The sequence below is a fragment of the Podarcis muralis genome, chromosome 6 (assembly GCF_964188315.1).
Source record: "Podarcis muralis chromosome 6, rPodMur119.hap1.1, whole genome shotgun sequence".
In the NCBI taxonomy this organism is placed as follows: domain Eukaryota; kingdom Metazoa; phylum Chordata; class Lepidosauria; order Squamata; family Lacertidae; genus Podarcis; species Podarcis muralis.
Window position 1 is genome coordinate 7,007,904 of NC_135660.1, and position 18,549 is coordinate 7,026,452.

An 18,549-nucleotide genomic window follows, 5' to 3' on the forward strand; every position below is an offset into this window, starting at 1 on the left:
GAATCTTTCCTAGCCCTACCTAGAGTTATCCTACAGTGCGTCCATTTGAAAACAGATATAGACTATCCCAGCAATGGTGTCACAGGAAGTATCTACACCTGACCAATGGCATTGTGGGTTGGGTGTATAGCATGATCACAACCACCATTTCCTTCTTGATTCATCTGGGGCATGCGCACGGTGGAAAAGGCGTAGAAAACATAATAATGAGGAGGGTTTTTACATATCAAGTAGCCATCCCTAGGCTTGTAGATGGCAGGTTCTAGAATCAGTCTACAATGAAAGCAGTATGTTGAGGACAAGAATGAATGATTCTGGATCCAAAAATGCTACATTTTTGTGCTACAAATAGGTTAGTATGTCAACACAGCACAAAACTCCACCACTGACCCATCTCAGCATGCAATTCTCCCTTTTAAATGTCCAATTCAGCACTTAACAAAGAAAATACAATGACTCCATAAGCTGAAAAAGAGCAGACTCAACAAATGAGCCTCCTTTTCACCTTTGAATGGAATAGGGTAAAAATACCTAAGTTCAGATATAGAATTCAGTCCTGAGCAAAGAAACTGCAAAGGGCATGGGAGGTTCCCCTCCACAGGGCACTGAGCCGAGGGGGCAAAAAATTGGGAAGGCACATAATTGAGAATATATGTTTGGGGGTGCCAAATTTTGGCCTAGCTCAGAGTGCCATATTATCAAAGATTACCAACTCTGCCCCTGCTGCAAATGAGGGATATTTTAATTGGTCCAATGATAGTAGAACTGAGAAAGCCAAGGACAGAATGTCAGTCAAAGTGAAAAATAATAATAATGGAGAAATTTATGGCAATAAATAAATAAACCACGGTAATTATTTTTATATGCTTCCTCATGCACTGCAGCGGGGAATAGCACAGAGTTTGTGAGGGTGGGGGTGCAATGTCAGCCCCAAAACAGGCTTGTTATTGAGTTCTTTCACTCCTTCTGGCAGCTGGAAGCGGAATGCCCTCAACAGGGTGGTTAGGAAGAGGAATATCTCCATCTTGGCCATCTGCTCTCCCACACAGGCTCGAGCCCCTGCAGAGGAAAGAAGGGGAAGCAGCAAGTGAGTCATAACCAACTCCATCTATTCTCCACTTCATCTGGTTTGCTCAGCCAGTAGTTTTAGCCATAACAACAGCAACAAAAAGCTGGAAAACAACTACTCCCAAAGTACCTCCCTTTAATCCTCTGTGTTGACATCCTGAGGGTCCTGGCTTTGCTCCAGGAAATACTGGAAGCTAATCTTGAGTGGCTGCAGTTCCCAAAGGAAGACTAAGCTTGAAAGCAGCATGAGCATTTGGATATGGAGCATACAGGTCATGGTTGTATCACTATATGTAGTACTTTGGGAAAGCAGGTCTACTGCCAGAAGAGCTTAATGCAGGGGTCAGCAATGTGTGGCCCATGGGCCAGATGCAGCCCACGAAGACCATTTTACCATCCCACGAGCCGCCCCTGAACCAAGCCGCCCACTCAACGAGTCCCCTGCGCACTGCACTAAACTGCCGCAGCGTGGTCCGGGGACTTGCCGAGAGGCATCGGAAATTGTGTCCGTGCACGTACAGATACTGGAAATCGCATCTGCGCATGTCCAGATGCTGAAAATTGCTTCTTCTTTTTTTTTTTCCCCAATAAATTTTTATTGAGTTTTCAAATTTTTAAAAAGCAGACAAACTTATAAAAACAAAACAAAAACATACATAATTGCATAACATTGACTTCCCCGCACCCTCCTTCCCACATTCCAGTTTCATTAATTATCTCAGCAAATTATTTGCTCTCCTCCCTTAAGTGTCTCATCCTTTCTTAAAATTTGTCACTTATGCTTGACCCAATTTGAACTTATCCAGTTTTACACAATAAGTCTTTTCTCTAAGGACGGCCTAAATTCTTCTCCCATGAATTCCTTCCTTCACCTATTGCATCAAAAAATCATAATATAGCAGTTCTAAATCTCAGATTTTAACTATTCTCCTCTCCCCTCCTGCCCTGCCCCGGTTTCTGTCCCTTCCCAAACCAATGTCCCAATAGATTGGCTGCTTTAGCCCGGGTTTCTCACATCAGAGGCTCTTAAGCCCCAGTTAGTCTCTCTCCACCAATTTTGTTGGTAATCCATTTTGTTGGACCTCTCTTCTTGAAGAGGTTCTGTCACCAGCCTCTCATTTTTTCCTCCTTCCAATTCAATAAATTTCAGTTTCTGCTCAGGACCACTCAGTCTCTCATACTCCTGCTTGATGAAAAAGCCCCAATCATACTTGTTTACTCTTATATAGTCCAATATTCCAGTTATTCTGGGGACTTCTTCCTTTGTCTTTCTCTCCTTTTGCAGATTTGTAATCCACTTGTCGTTTTCTTTGTTTCCTTTGTTCCCAGAGGTTGCAGGCTTTTGGTTGGTTTTTTCCACCTGAAGTTCCTCTCCTTCTTCTTCTTCTTTTTCCCCCCGCTCCAAAGTTATCTCCTTCTCTGCAGCTGCAGAATTTCTTTCCATCAACTTTGTATCATTGGCAGAGTTGCTCAGTTCCAAACCGAAAGTCTCCAGTTGTTTACTTATTGTGGTACTTTGCTCTTGTAAAGTTCCCACGAGAAAAAACATCCTTTCAATCTCTGCCCATAGTTTCCCTTCTGCAGCCATTGCAATGTCTTTAGTTCCCTCCAGGGGGATTTCCATCATGATTCTATTCCAACAATCAGTTTCTTTGTAGCTCCCAGCCACTTTATTATTCCCAGTCACTTTGTTTCAAAAAGATCAATTTTAATGTAGCTTTTTTAGTCCGAAAAAGTACCAATAACACAGCCCCAAGTCTTTGCCTCCCGTTTGACAGCTCTTTTGACAGCTGTCAAACTCTTTATTCTTTTTCCTCGGGCTCTCACACAGGGCGCTCCCGGGTCCAAGGGGGGGGATTACCAGGAGAAAAGGAAACTTTCAAAATTCTCTCTTTTCCACTCCAGCACAATAACTTTGTCATCCAATTCGTGAGAGTTATCTTTTTAAAGCCAAAGTCTTTCCGCCTTAGTACTCCTCTCTTCGCTTTGAATCTTTCTGTGGGGGGGGGGGGTGCGGACTTCCTTTTAACACACCCCCGATCGTACTCAATTTTAGGTATAAAAACTTTTAATGCCAAAATTCCCTTCTACTCACGGGTTATTTGTTTCAGTCCAAATTTCAGGAAGAAAGATAGCGCTCTCCGGTCATGGCTCGCGGCTTCGCTCCGCCAAGGCAGCGATCGACTCTCAGCACCACGCCACTCTCCGGTCCACTCCGTAGCCTTTAAAAAGGCTCTTCGCGGGTCAGGGAGGGCGATTAAGGTGCCCACCGAGTCACCATGTCCGCAGGCTTCCGCGCCTGCGGTTTCTAAGGGTCCCCGTGTCGCCGGCACGGCAAGACCCGTCCTTAGCGGAGCCGATTCCCTCCGGAGCTCGGAGGGAATCCGCCATTACCCGTTCGCGCTATCCCGGAAGTCCCCAGATGCTGAAAATTGCTTCTGCGCAGGTGTGATTTTGGGCATCTCGGCATGCGCAGACGCGATTTCCGGTGTTGCGCTGCACCAGTCCGGCCCACAGATGATCTCCGTGGGAGTGATCCGGCTCATGGCTGGTAAACCTTGCTGACCCCTGGCTTAAGGGAAGGAATAATCAAAGTGCACACATTGCCTGTGTGTGATTCCCCAGCATCTCAGAGGAGACACCTGGTGGCCAATAGAGGCAGCTGCCACAGTGATGGAGATCCAGTCAAAAGCAACTATGGGGTGCGATGCTCCTTACAACAAAAAGAAGAAATAGAGAGAAAGATAGAAAGAGAGAGAGAAGAGGCTGGAGCAGCTGGTTGTTCTGGGCTCACCTTCTGCAGTAGCCATAGAGGGAAAAATATTTTGTACATGGAAGTGGATGCAATTTACAACAGAGTTACAGTTTATAACTAATTCATCATTTTATGTTAATAATTTTTGGAATTTTATGAAACTTTCAGTATATAATTTTGTAAATAAAAAAGGAAGAAAACTGCAATAGATAAATGCATATGTATATGTATGTATAGAGAGAGAGAGAGAGAGAGTCACTGGAACCCCCAATTCTGATTGGGGCTTTAATTCTAGGAGAGTGAAGATTTTAACCCTTCCCCTCTTAAACCCTAAACTAAATTGCTTTTCCAGAGAAGCTGTTTGCTCCAAAGCAGTGATAGCCAATGTGTTACCCTCCAAGTGCCGCTACAACTCCTATCAGCTCCAGCCAGCATGGGCAAGTGTCATGGATGATGGACGTTGTAGCCCAACAACATCTGGAGAGATACCCCTACTCTATGGAGGGAGAATTCAGATTGGAAAATGGTTTGGAAGAGGAATGTTAAATTCATTGCTCTCTCAACACTATCATCCCAACCTGATTTTTAAACCACAGGGGATCCATTCATGGCCCTCCCTCTGTTTAATCACCTTTGACCATTCCCTTGTTTGAAACAAGCTACTAAATGTGACCATGATTATTTCTACGTTTACCTGCTCCAAATGGCAGGTATTCTTCTCTAGACCTAAAATTTCCATCCGTGTCCAAAAAATGGTGCGGGTTGAACTCTTCAGGTGTTTCCCATCGCGTGGGATCGACAAGAACAGAATTCAGATCTGTAACAACAACTGTCCTCTGAAAAGAAGAAACAGTTGGCTCAGAATGCATCTGGACCAGCACAAAACAGTTTTGCCATTCACTGCCCCAGTATTCAATCTTGACACATTTCTCACATACAGTCTTTATTTATGGTGTACAATAATCACAATATTTAATTCTAATTCTGATTTGGTGCATCAGAATATAGTGTGTGTCAGCCCAAGGTACATCAGAGGCTGCTGAGTTCAACACAGGGCGTGTTTGAGGCTGCTCTCCTTCTGCTTCAATTTGTTGTTGGGAATTATATAACTTTTCTTTCCCTTTTGACAGAAGTGAATGAGATTGGCATGCATGCTAATCCCTCACAGGTGGGAAAAGCCTGCCAAATTACAGGAAAGCAGGTCCAGGGATTCTTGTACTGGATACTTTCCTTGCAAGTTTTTATGCCTTTGGAGGTTAGATGACCATCTGTTATGGATGTTGTAGTTGAGATTCCTGTATTGCAAGGAGCTGGACTAGATGACCCTCAGCGTCCCTTCCAACTCTACAATTCTATGATTATATGTATCTTGATAAAACTTGTTATGTGTTTGGGTTTCATCCTCTCATTCCAGATCACTTATGCAATAGTCTGTTCCTTGTATTTGTCATAACAGAATTTTTTAACTTTCAGGTTATTAATCTTCAGATATTTTTTTCGAGAGAGAGGGGAGATCCTTCTCCCTCAGATTTTGTGCTACATGTGTGCATTTAAAGTGCCACTATCAGGTGCTCTTTGCTCTCAAAATATACAGCTGTTGCCTTATCTATATCCTGTACCTTTGGAATGTGAAAACCACGCATTTCCATATCCTTTGCACATCGCCTGGGAATCCCAATTAATAAGGGATATTTTGCACGCAAAATTTCATGCACCACCGCGTTGGTGTAAGGCAGTTTCTTTCGATCTTCATAGCAAATGGGAAGGGAGGAACCTAAAACATCTTCCATCTCCTTGTAGACTTTATCTGCAGGAAAAAGTGGGAAATGAAGCTTTATTTTAAAATACCCCGGTTTAAATCTGAGAAACTTCTGACAATCAAGCTGTATAGGGTGGGGTGAAAAGACCCTGGTATATTAAGTGAGGCTCATTGGTATATGCTGGCAGCACCCTGAAAATAAGAAGTTAACAATTAAATACCGTGAATGCAGCTGCATGTGGAACAGGTCTATTGCTCTGTGGTAGAACATCTGCTTTGCGTGCAGAAGGTCCGTGATTCAATTCCCAGAATCTCCAGGTAGGGCTGGGAATGTTCCTTCCCTGAAATCCCATTAGAGCTGATGGCAGCCAGTGTAGGCAATACTGAGCTGGATGGACCCTGGCCCTGACTCAGCAGCAGCCAGTTTCTCATGTTTCCACAAATTCAGAGGGGAGTTCCTTACTCTCTGGGAAGACTATTTCACCAGGAGCCAGATCAAATGTTTCTTTCACCCACTCAGTTCTGCCCTTACTGAAACTTAGTGCCTGACTTCTCTCCCACACAGAACAGGATTGCAGCCAGTGCATGGAGGCTAGTTAGCACAAATCTATGGCTGCCCATTTCCCCCCCGTCTTCCTCCTGGCAAAGTGGTTGCTTGGCCACAGTGGTGACCCACACTGTGCTATGCTCAGCCATACCCCAAGGCAAATACCTGTGGCTGCCGTTGGAAGATTCAGGACAGGGTAAGGAAAGTACTTCTTCATATAAGGTAAAGGGACCCTTGACCATTAGGTCCAGTCGTGGCCGACTCTGGGGTTGCGGCGCTCATCTCGCTTTATTGGCCGAGGGAGCTGGCGTACAGCTTCCGGGTCATGTGGCCAGCATGACTAAGCTGCTTCTGGCGAACCAGAGCAGCGCATGGAAACACGGTTTACCTTTCCGCTGGAGCGGTACCTATTTATCTACTTGCACTTTGACGTGCTTTTGAACTGCTGGGTTGACATGAGCAGGGACCGAGCAATGGGAGCTCACCCCGTTGCGGGGATTCGAACCGCCGACCTTCTGAACAGCAAGTCCTAGGTTCTGTGGTTTAACCCACAGTGCCACCCGCGTCCCAGGTCTTCTTCCTATAGCACAGAGTTAAATTCTGGAATTTATTCCCACAAGATGTGATGCCCACTCACTTGAATGGCGTTAGAATCGGATTTGATTTTTTAGAGGATAAGGCTATCAATGACTGATAAACATGATGGATATGTTCTCCCTCATCCCTCCAGTGTAAAAAGTAGTATCGTATTTTTCGCCCTATAGGACACACTTTTTCCCCTCCAAAAATGAAGGGGAAATGTGTGTGCGTCCTATGGGGCGAATGCAGGCTTTAGCTGAAGCCTGGAGATCGAGAGGGGTCGGTGCGCACCAACCCCTCCCACTCGCCAGGCTTCAGGAAGCTCTCCGCAAGCCTTGGGAGCCCGCGGGAGTTCCCGTTGGGCTCCCTAGGCTTGCGGATAGCAGCCTGCATCTCAAAGCCTGGGGCGCGCTGCACAGCGCGCCCCGGGCTTCGGTTCCCCGACCTGGTTTGGAGGCTGGTGGTGGGGAGAAGTGCGCTTCTCCCTGCCGCCAGCCCCACAAGCTCAGGGGACAGCGGGGAGGTGGAGCGCCGCCTTCCCGCTGTTCCCCGACCTGGTTTGGGCTTCAGGCAGATATCTGCAAGGCGTGGGAGCCCGGCGGGAGCCGCCTGTTCTGGGGGCTGGGGACGGGGGAAGCTCGGGCTTCCCCCGCCCCAGCCCTGCGCCTGGAGGGAAAATAAAAATTATTTTCTTTATCCCCCCCCCCAAAAAAAAACTAGGTGCGTCCTATGGGCCGGTGCGCCCTATGGGGCGAAAAATACGGTATGTCTGTAAATACCAGTTGGTGGGAATCACAAGTACAGAGAATACTGTTCCAATCTGGTCCTGTTCACAAGCTTCCCATACGCACCTGGTTGGCCACTGTGGGAACTTTGTGATTTGGTGGATAATTTGTTGCATTTTTACTGGGGAGAACTGGGTACAGATTCTCCCAAGCTGATCATGGGGCATTCTGGTTGCTCTTGAGAAAATAATTGTGCTCTGAACATATATTTGTCATCCACCCATTATGACACCTTGGAAGAATCACAACCTGCTACTAAAAAAGCAATAAATCTAAGCTCTTCCCTACAGGGATTCAGAGAGGTGCTTGCTTCCATTGCAAAGTTCTCCCTCACCTTGAACATCTGGATAAGACACCATGAGCAGCAGTCCCCATTGCAGAGTAGCAGCAGTCGTCTCTGTCCCTGCGATAAAAAGGTCAAGAACACACTCTGCCAGGTTGCTTTCATCATAGGTAGAGTTGGGGTCATCCTTGCTCTATTGACGATAATGGGAAAAGTGAAATGTTGGAATTATTTACAGGCCACACAAAATCTATCTGACCTTGGGGTGGGGGGTGTCTTCCTATCGCAACACCTAATAATATGTTTTACAGCTGAGTGTGCAGGAAGATACTTGGAGAGTCATAGACTGGAGTAGGAAAGGATCTCTCCAACACCCTTCTGAAGACATGCAGAATAAGAGATAATAAAAAGAAACCACAGCCCTTTCCAAGTCAGCTTTCCCAAAAAAAATTGGGGTGATGGTGCAAAAACAGTGGCATCATCTGCACAAATCCAGTGCAAGTTTATGGGTATGCTCTCCCAAACTTATTTAATAGTGGTTTGCATTGTCTGTTTGTGTACCTGAAATTACAAGGTGAACTGGGGTGATCTTGGAAATGTTTTTTCTGAATCAGATCACACCACTAACATGGCATCTCAGAGCAGATCAGGGACTTTCTACACTTCTGAATGGCTCTGCGGCTTTGTTGTCTGACCACCCCACCCCACCCTAAAATGAAATCAAGCTGGCTGGAGTAGAAAAGGAGGCTGAAAGGACATCATCATCATCATCATCATCATCATCATATATTATTTATACCCTGCCCACTCTGAGCAGCAAAAAGTGATTATTGATCCACCCAACCAAAACCACCACAATAAATCATCTATTAGCACAAATGAAGCGATTTAAAGTCCAGTTTCCCCCAATACAGTCATACCTTAGTTGTCGAACGCCTTGTGACTTGAATGTCTTGGCTCCCAAATGCTGCAAATCTGGAAGTTCCTGCAGCCAGTCAGAAGCTGCACCTTGGTTTTCAAACGTTTTGGAAGTCGAATAGACTTCCGGAATGGATTCCCTTTGGGAACCAAGGTACAACTGTATATTGAATTATCCCTGTATCAGGTACACCCAAATTTACAGAGGGAAAGAATCAAGACAGGTGCTGTTTGAGGGTAACTTCATCTGGACTACACAAAGTAAGTGGGAACTCAGACACAAACACACATTGTAGTGTGGACAGGCCCCAAGTGCCTGGAGTTGACAGTGGATGCTTACTTTCTCCATCTGAAGTAGATAGAAATCAATGAAATCCTGTGGCTCATCCTTTCGTTGCTCTTTGTGCCTTTCTAACTCCTCCTTTGCAAATGAAAGTATCAAGTCTGCGGAGGCAAATAACTTCCTATGAGGCCCTGGGAAATGTTTCATGAGCCACGGGAAGACTTCATACAGCTGCAGAGGAGGAGAAAGCAAAAACCACAAGTCACTACCACAAAGTGGTTTGGTAACAAGGTCTATCAACACACTCATTTGGACTGGCACTTCAGCATCATGGCCTGGATTATTATTGAGGCTGTGGCTAAATGTCTGTGGGCGCTCTTTGACCCAGAGTTACTCCCGGGTGGCAGGTGGCAGAGTGCTTTTACATCACTTCAGCTGGCAGTGAATTGGGCATACTAAATAGGACCGCACTAGAAGACAGGTTGGGATGTTTAACCAGGACAAAACTGCAGCTGCCAGCAGTCAGTTCATATAACATTCGTTTTACACCATTCTTACTGTTACGTATTTTTAAGCCCTTCATGACCCAGGACCAGGGTACCTAAAGCTGTATTCTCCTTTCAGAACCACAACTTCAGTCTCTGAGCCCTGCTCTGGGTCCCATTAGAAATAGAGCAGCTGGCAGAATTCTTGGAGAATTTCCCATAGTGGCAGCAAAAACATGAAATACGCTTTCTAGGAAGTTCCTCCTAAACTTTTCTGTTTAAGTGAATAAACATGGGTCTGAAGATGATCTGTTGATGGATAGATGCTGCTGTGTTCTGAACTTAACTAACCTGTCTCTTCTGATTCTGCTACATATTATTTTAATAAGTTTTTAAAAGGTGTTGAAGTTATGATTATATTGCTTCTGATGCTTTGTGGGGTTTTTTGTTCATTCCTGGTTTCTCTTTAGCCTCTTTGAATACTGAGAAAAGTGAGTATATATGTATTAAATTTATGTGAACTATCAAAGCTTAAGGACACAGTGCTAAGGTGAATTATTTTCACATTTTGGTTCATTTTTGTTGCAAAGAATTTAGTGCAGCATTCGTTCATTCAGCAGTCGGTCTGTGAGCACTTAGCAAAGGATGCTGTGATTACTAAGACCCAGCATGGGTTTCTCAAAAGTAAGCCATGCCAGATGAATCTCATTTCTCTTTTTGATGGAGTTACAAGCTTGGTGAATCAGGGGAATGCTGTGGTTATAGTGTATCTTGATTTCAGTAAGGCTTTTGACAAAGTCACCCGTGATATTCTTGCGACAAAACTCATAAAACATGGGTTGAATGAGGTAACAGGTGGATTTGTAGCTGTCACAAAGAAAATGGAGCTAGCTTGTTTTCTCCTATAATAATAATAATAATCAGGTTCAGCTGAAACTCACTAGAACTCAGTTCCGGCACCTCTTAGCTTGGCACCATTGCCATTATAAGAAAACAAGGGAGGCGTTAATGGTGAGTTGTGGCACCTTTTTTCCTAAAAAAATAATGGTTGTTGTTGTTGTTGTTGTTGTTGTTGTTGTTGTTGTTGTTATACCCTGCTGCAAAGGGTAGGACTTGAATCAATGGCTTCAATTTTCAAGAAAGGAGATTCTGACTGAACATCAGGAAGAACTTTCTGACAGTAAGAGCTGTTTGACAGTGGAATGGACGCCCTCAGGAGGTTGTGGACTTTCCTTCCTTGGTATCAGCTTGGCTGCAGAAGTTGCTGGAAGGAGGCATACAAATCCAACACGGACTTAAAATTCACATCTCCCTCCAATGAATTGAGTACTCTGAGGGCTCATGCACACTTCTGCTTGTGTCCTGCTTTCTAGACACAGATCCAAACGGTTTTTCATTTTCCTGTCACTTTCCCCAGGAAAACCCACTGTTTATCACTGAATTGGAACATCAACTCACAGAAAAAGCAACTGACATTTGTTCCAATTCAGTGGTGAACAGCAGGTTTTCCAGGGGGAGAAACCTGCAGGACAAATGGAAGTGTAGATGAGCCCTAAGATTTAGGAGTACTACCATAATGTTCTGTGAATGCTTATTTGAGTTAGGGCCTCTGGGAATCAAAAGTCTACTCACCATGTGAAGTAAGCTATTTGAATCTTTCAACATGCAATCAACGGCATCGATCAATTTTTGGAATTTTTCATCTTCAAGAGAAAATCGGTATCCAAAAGCCAAAACACATATCAAGCTGGACACTGCATTAGTGATGGGGAGGGAAAAATCATGTGGCTGCCCTGCAAATGAAATCATTTACATTTATATCTCAGAAAGCTGCTAGGATCAATTGCTATTTTAAAAATAATTGAATAAAAGTGAAAATGTATAAAATTCCATTCCAAAATGTGCAGAGATTGTGCATAAAGATCACTGCAAACTGGGATAGGTATCAGCATCATTACTTACCATATTTACGCGAGTGTAATGTGCACCTTTTTTGGCCAAATCACAGTGTGAAAATTAGGGTGCACATTAGATTTGATGGCGCATTCGCATTTGCCAGCAATTTTTTTTTTTGCTTTCAGGGTTTTGAAAACTGAGGTGTTCATTATATTGGAGGGTGCATTAGATTCATGTAAATACGGTAATATCACATACCTTTTGCATGTGCAAAGACCTCCACAAGACGATGGGCTTCCTCTTGTATTTGGAACTCCATGCCTTTCTTCCCCAGACCCAGCTTCCGCATAGTAATGACACTGAACCGTCTCTGCTGCTTCCAGGTGTGACCATTTGAAAAGACCAAACCTAAAACAGGAAGGAATCAATGAGAAAACATTACTCACAAAAATGCCATATTTTTAAAATTGTCAGTCAACCAAGATGAGACCAAATTTAGTGCAGATAATACCTGTGTATTTCAGAGATGCCATTCTTTCACAGCCTAAGAACTGCAAGACTGGAACAGAATCTGTCTAGTAAAGTGATATTCACCAGCACTGTACTCTTCAGAAAATGCCTAAGAGGCCATCACTCAATCTTGTCTTCAAGCACTGGAACTTATTTCAATATAGCACACAGGATCCTTCCAGATATCCTTTTAATGTGCATTCATGATTATTTGTGATTGTTATGTTATTGAGGTGGTCACACTGCTTCATTTCCTTTTCTTTTAATAGAGTTTTATTAAAGGTTTTAACATATTAAGCAGTAAAATCCAAACTCTTTTATAGAAAGATAAGAAAAGGCAACATATCAAGAAAAGAATACCGAGAGTTGATTCCCCCCATCTCCCACCTGGGAGGTCTCCCCGTTCCTCAGCCTCAGACCCTGAGAAAACCCTCTCTGATTTGTCTTCCACAGATCCCTTCTTTTTCTAATCCTCAGTTCTCTGTAAACGTCCTCCTTTATCACAGATATATATGTTCAAATATTAATTCCTGCATATAAGTAATACTTATAGAAAACTATCAAAAAATAAGGTTCATAAAAAGGCAAATCAATAAAGAAAAGAACCTAAACATAAAAAGAAGAGACTGCTTCATTTCCAATAAGTGTATATCCTATAACTTTCTGCTGAAATCCTATAATTTTTTTGTTCTAGTTTATTTTGGTTCCACTTTTTTGCACTTTAGTCCCTCTGGACAGCAGTCATGTAGCATTGAGGAGGCATCACAGGATTAATGAAATCAGAATATATTCACCACTAATTCCTTCACTCTACTTCTCATGCACGGAAGAGTCACTTCTTCCTTTCAAATCAGCAAGACTTCCTCTTTCAGTACCTTCCCAAGACTCCCACAAAAAGTGTTATCATAAGTTCATATCACCTTTGTTGACTTCTGAGTTTTGCACAAGAGCCTAGCCTATGAACCAGATTTTGTGGCAATCTTAGTGCCTAATGACCAAGCTGGTAAATGCAGTGCAATGACTTCTTTGAAGACCTCTGCTGTTGGAAAGAGCTTCGGTTGATGGGCATAGTCAGAGTTTGATTTTATACACTTCTCTGGAGATAGGGCCAGCAAAACCCATCAGCCTTCTCAACAACTTACCCTTTTTTTTAAGTGCAGCTTTCAGGAAAACGGTCACCGGTCGTTCAGACAAGACTTCTGGTGAGTTTGTAAGGCCTTCTTTCACCGTTTGGAATCCAGACAGTACTACCATAGGATAATGTCCGAGCCATACATTGTAAATGTCTCCATATTGCTTAGCCAGCTGCCATTAGCATCAAAGTAGAAAAGAGAACCGTCATGTTAAAATATAGCAGATTATTACAAGCTTTTGTGACTATAGCCCATTGCCACAGGCATTCAGTGAGCTGGCAAAGGCTTCTTCTTCGCCACAACAGAGTGTATTTCAAGGCTGTCCAGTTGTTGTGAGACTGAGGACTTACCCACACTAAATCTTGTTCTGCTGCCCCCCCCCTTGCAAGGAAAACCACTCTTTAGTGCTCAGTCAGAACAAACAGAAGTTCAGATTTTATTCAGATTGACATTTGCTCCGATTTAGCACTAAAGAATGAGTCTTCCATGGGAAAGGAGTGGGGCAAAGGAAAACCATTCAGAGAGGCAATGGGTACCAAGTGGGGATTTGATCAGGTTGGGGTTTCTATAATCCAAGCAAGGTTTCAGCTCCACTAAAGGGACGCGGTTGGTGCTGTGGTCTAAACCACTGAGTATCTTGGGCTTGCTGATTGGAAGGTTGGTGATGAGCTCCCATTGCTTTGTCCCAGCTTCTGCCAATTTAGCAGTTTGAAAGCACACCAGTACAAGTAGATAAATAGGTACCACTGTGACAGGAAGGTAAATGGTGTTTCCGTGCTCTCTGGCTTCCGTCACAGCTCCCTCGACCGGAAAGTGAGATGAGTGCCGCAACCCCATAGTCGCCTTTGACCGGACTCAACTGTCCAGGAATCCTTTACCCTTTTTTACCTTCAGCTCCACTGCCCACTTCTTCTTGACAAACACTACTGGGGCACCATCCAGCACCTTCAATGACTGCAAGAAGCCTGTTGCCAAATCATTATCCAGGAACTACTACAGAACTGTAAGCTCAGCCTCAGACGTTGGGTAGAGGCAGCTCCAAGGGAAGGGCGCCCCCAGGAATAGCTCAATCACACAGCAATATAGTTGGTGCCATGGCAACTTTGCTGGCTCCTTCTTGCAGAACACATCCCTGAAGGAGTGATACTCAGGCAGGAGTTGACCCTCCTCCCCTGTGGTAGGTCCTGCTCACAAGCACCAGGTGAGGTGGTGGTGGCTGCAGCAGCTCACAGGTGCTTTTCTGTGCAGCATTGGCCCTGGCAGTGCTCGAACTCAAAACTGGCTAATAGTTGCTTAGATTTTCTCAATCCAGGGTGGGTTTCTTATAGCCCTTATAATTCTTTATATTGTTAAAAGGTTGGGGGCCACCTCCAATCTCTGCCAAGCTGCTGTGGCAAGATGCCAAGGAGGTTCCAGGCACTCCCATAGGGTCTGTGCTACTTTGAGAATCAGGATGTAGTGGAAACTGTTGTAGCTTTAAGAAAAATGATTTATTCGCATATTTGCAACTGAATTTGAATTGTGGGAGTCCAGATCTTACAGGATGGTCATCTCTGGGGTGGCTTGTTCCCCGCAGCAGTGTAGCACTATAGTCCAAGGTTCTCGTCCAAGGCACTGTAGTTGTTCTCCTTCTTCTTCCTAACACACCTTTGCTCCAAGCAACTCCTCCCCATCCATCTGCTATCCCAAGCCTAGTTTAAAAACTAGGGCAACATTTCTCCTGTGAGGCCAGCCTGTGAGCACAGACTTGAGAACCTTCCTTTGATGTGTTAATCACAAGCCATCCACACCTTTGTCTATTAATGTTTTTGTTCTTAACTAGCCCTGGTCAAGCTGGTTTCCATAAGCCAGCCCAGGGATTCCTTGTGTGGCACAGTTCTGCAGATTGTGTTTTGCATTCATATCCCCAATATTAGCTAGATTCTGACATTCACCAATTTCTTGGGTTTAATGGAAGATCTCCCCACTCTACTTATAACAATATATTAGTTAATAGAAATCATTTTGTTTTATAGGAGACATTTACATATACATACAGTATGTGCACCTCAATTTTCAAAACCTTGAAACCAAAAAAGTATTTGCTGGTGAATGTAAATGTGCCATCAAATCTAATGCGCACCCTAATTTTCATGACGTAATTTGGCCAAAAAAAGGTATGCATTACAATCGAGCAAATACAGTGTATAGAATATACATATACATATATAGAATATTAAATTTATGGTTAAATATAAAGTCATCCCATATGTAAAAAAGTAATTCACAAACGTATTTTAGAATATTGCAGCTAATATAATGTATACAAAAAGTTTTTCTTTTCTTATATATCCCTGAATAATGTATATGGATTTGCTCCCCCAAAATTAAATACAGGGTAATCATACAGCCAATCAATCTGGCATTATATATTTAAAAATGATTATTGGTAATGCAAACAAGCCAGATAAGACAAAAAAAATTCCTTCCAGTAGCACCTTAAAGACCAACTAAGTTAGTTCTTGGTATGAGCTTTCGTGTGCATGCATACTTCTTCAGATACACTCTGATACACACACTCTGTGTGTATCTGAAGAAGTGTGCATGCACACGAAAGCTCATACCAAGAACTAACTTAGTTGGTCTTTAAGGTGCTACTGGAAGGAATTTTTTTTTGTTTTGACTATGGCAGACCAACACGGCTACCTATCTGTAAGCCAGATAAGATTCGTTATGATGAGAAATTTGAAATCGTGAAAGACCTACTTGGCTCCCAGTCCATTTCCCAGCAAAATTCAGTGTGTTGGTGCTGACCTTTAAAGTCCTAAATGGCTTTGGCCCAGTATACCTGAAGGAGCATCTCCACCCCTATCGTTCAGCCCGGACACTGTAGTCCAGCGCCGAGGGCCTTCTGACGGTTCCCTCACTGTGAGAAGTGGTTATTGTGGAACGCCCTCCCATCAGATGTCAAGGAAATAAATAACTATCTGACTTTTAGAAGACATCTGAAGGCAGCCCTATTTAGGGAAAGGGTCATTCCACATCAAATCAATGCAAAAAACAAGGGTTTCATCACCCACCGTCTCAGATTTTGATGAAACTTGGTGTATTCCCTTCACTTATGGTTGAAAGAAACCCCCTTAAATGTCCCCCCTCTATCTGATATGATCATTGGTTATGGAGGGGAGAAAATAAAATGTACACAAGGCCAAGGATCTCAAGAGGAACAGAAATGCAGATTTCATGAAACTTTGAAGTGCTATAAAAGTGAAACCGTTTGAGATAGAGGGGGAAAATTTAAGGGGGTTTCTTTCAACCTTAAGGGAAAGGTGTACACCAAGTTTCATCAAAATGTGAGACAGTGGGTGACATGACGCGTTGAACTGACATGGAATGACCCGAAGTTTTTAATGTCTGATGTTTTATTGTATTTTTAATATTTTGTTGGAAGCTGCCCAGAGTGACTGGGGAAACCAAGCCAGATTAAGATGAGCAGGGTATAAATAATAAATTATTATTATTATTATTATTATTATTATTACATTGAAATCCTTAATTGAATTTACTATGTGTACAATTAAAGTTGCTATAGCATGCAGAATACCTGCAGAATACTGTAGTTTTGATGAAGAGAGGAACAAATGTTCCAATTGACGTTGCACTACATGTCACACTTCCATTTTCCAGAAGGTTTTACCAACACAACACTTTACTCACCAGTTGCTGTAGAAATAAAATAATCTGCAGTTCTATTAAGCCAGCTTCTTACTCAACTAGTGAATGATTTAGAAAGAAGTACCTTCAGGAAAGTATCTGGCGAAAGTATTTTCCCAATCTGCCACATGCCTCCAATGACAGGAAGTGGGAAAGGTCCAGGAGGGTAGTGTCTGCGTGACCAGAGCTGTCTCAAGTGCAGAATCATAAGAGCCACCAGCACAAAAAACAAAATTTCCAAGATCCCTGCCATTCTCCTGTTGTTATCTTTCCTCCGTGGATTTCTTTTGCTAGTATAGCTGTGTGCATTGGAACATAGTTTCCCCAAGAGCGTGTTGCTTCCCTTCAAAGATATTGTCACTTGTCTCTTTCATTCACCAACAACCTTTTATACAGACCGCACTGAAGACAGATGTGGCAACATTTATTGCATCGTATCTAATTAGTTCTTGGTCTGCATCTCACTTTGCATTAATTCTTTTAGCGCTTATGTCATGGTTAGATCTGGTATGTATTTCAATCAAGAATTGGAGCTGTTCCCACGCCTCTGAAGGAAGGAGTGATCTAAACACAAATTACCAGAGGGGTGGAGTGAACTAGGCCAGCCTAGAAGAAGAAGAGGGAAAGCATGCTTAAAAGCAAAACACCCAGCTTCCATGCAAACACAAGCGGTGCTTACCTTTCACAGGGATAGAGAGCCAGTGTGGTGTAGTGGTTAAGAGCGGTAGTCACGTAATCTGGGGAACCGGGTTCGCGTCTCCGCTCCTCCACATGCAGCTGCTGGGTGACTTTGGGCCAGTCACACTTCTCTGAAGTCTCTCAGCCCCACTCACCTCACAGAGTGTTTGTTGTGGGGGAGGAAGGGAAAGGAGAATGTTAGCCGCTTTGAGACTCTTGAAGGGGAGTGAAAGGCGGGATATCAAATCCAAACTCTTCTTCTTCTTCTCATTGCAACTTGGGCACGGGGAGAGCCAATGCAGTGATGTTGAGGTGGACACCCCCAGTAACACCTTGGCCCTCCCTGCACACAAACATCAATGCTATAGCACCTTCCACTCAGTGAGTTCCCCAGGCACTGTTACAAGACCTGATTGTGCATTTCACATAAAGAGAAAGGTAAAGGTACCCCTGCCCGTACGGGCCAGTCATGTCCGACTCTAGGGTTGTGCGCCCATCTCACTTAAGAGGCCGGGGGCCAGCGCTGTCCGGAGACACTTCCGGGTCACGTGGCCAGCGTGACGAAGCTGCTCTGGCGAGCCGGCACCAGCGCAGCACACGGAAACACCGTTTACCTTCCCGCTATAAAGTGGTACCTATTTATCTACTTACACTTAATTGTGCTTTCGAACTGCTAGGTGGGCAGGAGCTGGGACCGAAGACGGGAGCTCACCCCGCCGCAGGGATTCCACCATGCAATCGGCAAGTCCTAGGCACTGAGGTTTTACCCACAGTGCCACCCGTGTCCCATGCGTTTCACATACCTAACATATATTTATCATGGAAAAGCTAATTTGGGGGAATGAGTAATACTGCCCCAGGGATCTTTGCTGGAGAAAACTGCATGCTACAGATAGGATTGCATGCCTGTCCCAACCCCATTACTGAGGCCACTTGTCTCTTCTGTTCTGCAGCTCTGCTTTGCCCCAGTTTACGCCTTCATGCCATCTGCCCATGCCTCGTCCTCCTGTACACAGCCCTCCTTGCACCCAAACCACAGTAAAGCTGTGCCCATGGAATGGATATCCCTGCAGAGAGTCCCACCAGTGTATCAAAGCAGCACCAGTATTTCATGGCAGTGGTGTTCCACCAGCACAGTGGGGCTTCCATCATATTTCATAGCCCCTCAGCCAGTGCA

At 44.0% G+C, this 18,549-nt stretch overlaps 1 protein-coding gene across 1 annotated transcript; it reads right to left on the reverse strand.

Annotated features, from left to right (window-relative positions):
- Positions 1–660: 660 nt before the first annotated feature.
- Positions 661–17,032, reverse strand: LOC144327935 (cytochrome P450 2J4-like). The gene is made up of 9 exons (XM_077929681.1): positions 16,780–17,032; positions 13,011–13,173; positions 11,617–11,766; positions 11,095–11,255; positions 9,035–9,208; positions 7,828–7,969; positions 5,443–5,630; positions 4,518–4,659; positions 661–1,059 (listed from the first exon to the last, which is right to left on the reverse strand). Exons 1-9 carry the CDS (start codon positions 16,945–16,947, stop codon positions 872–874), a joined length of 1,476 nt encoding a protein of 491 aa, XP_077785807.1. The 5' UTR covers positions 16,948–17,032; the 3' UTR covers positions 661–871.
- Positions 17,033–18,549: the final 1,517 nt, after the last annotated feature.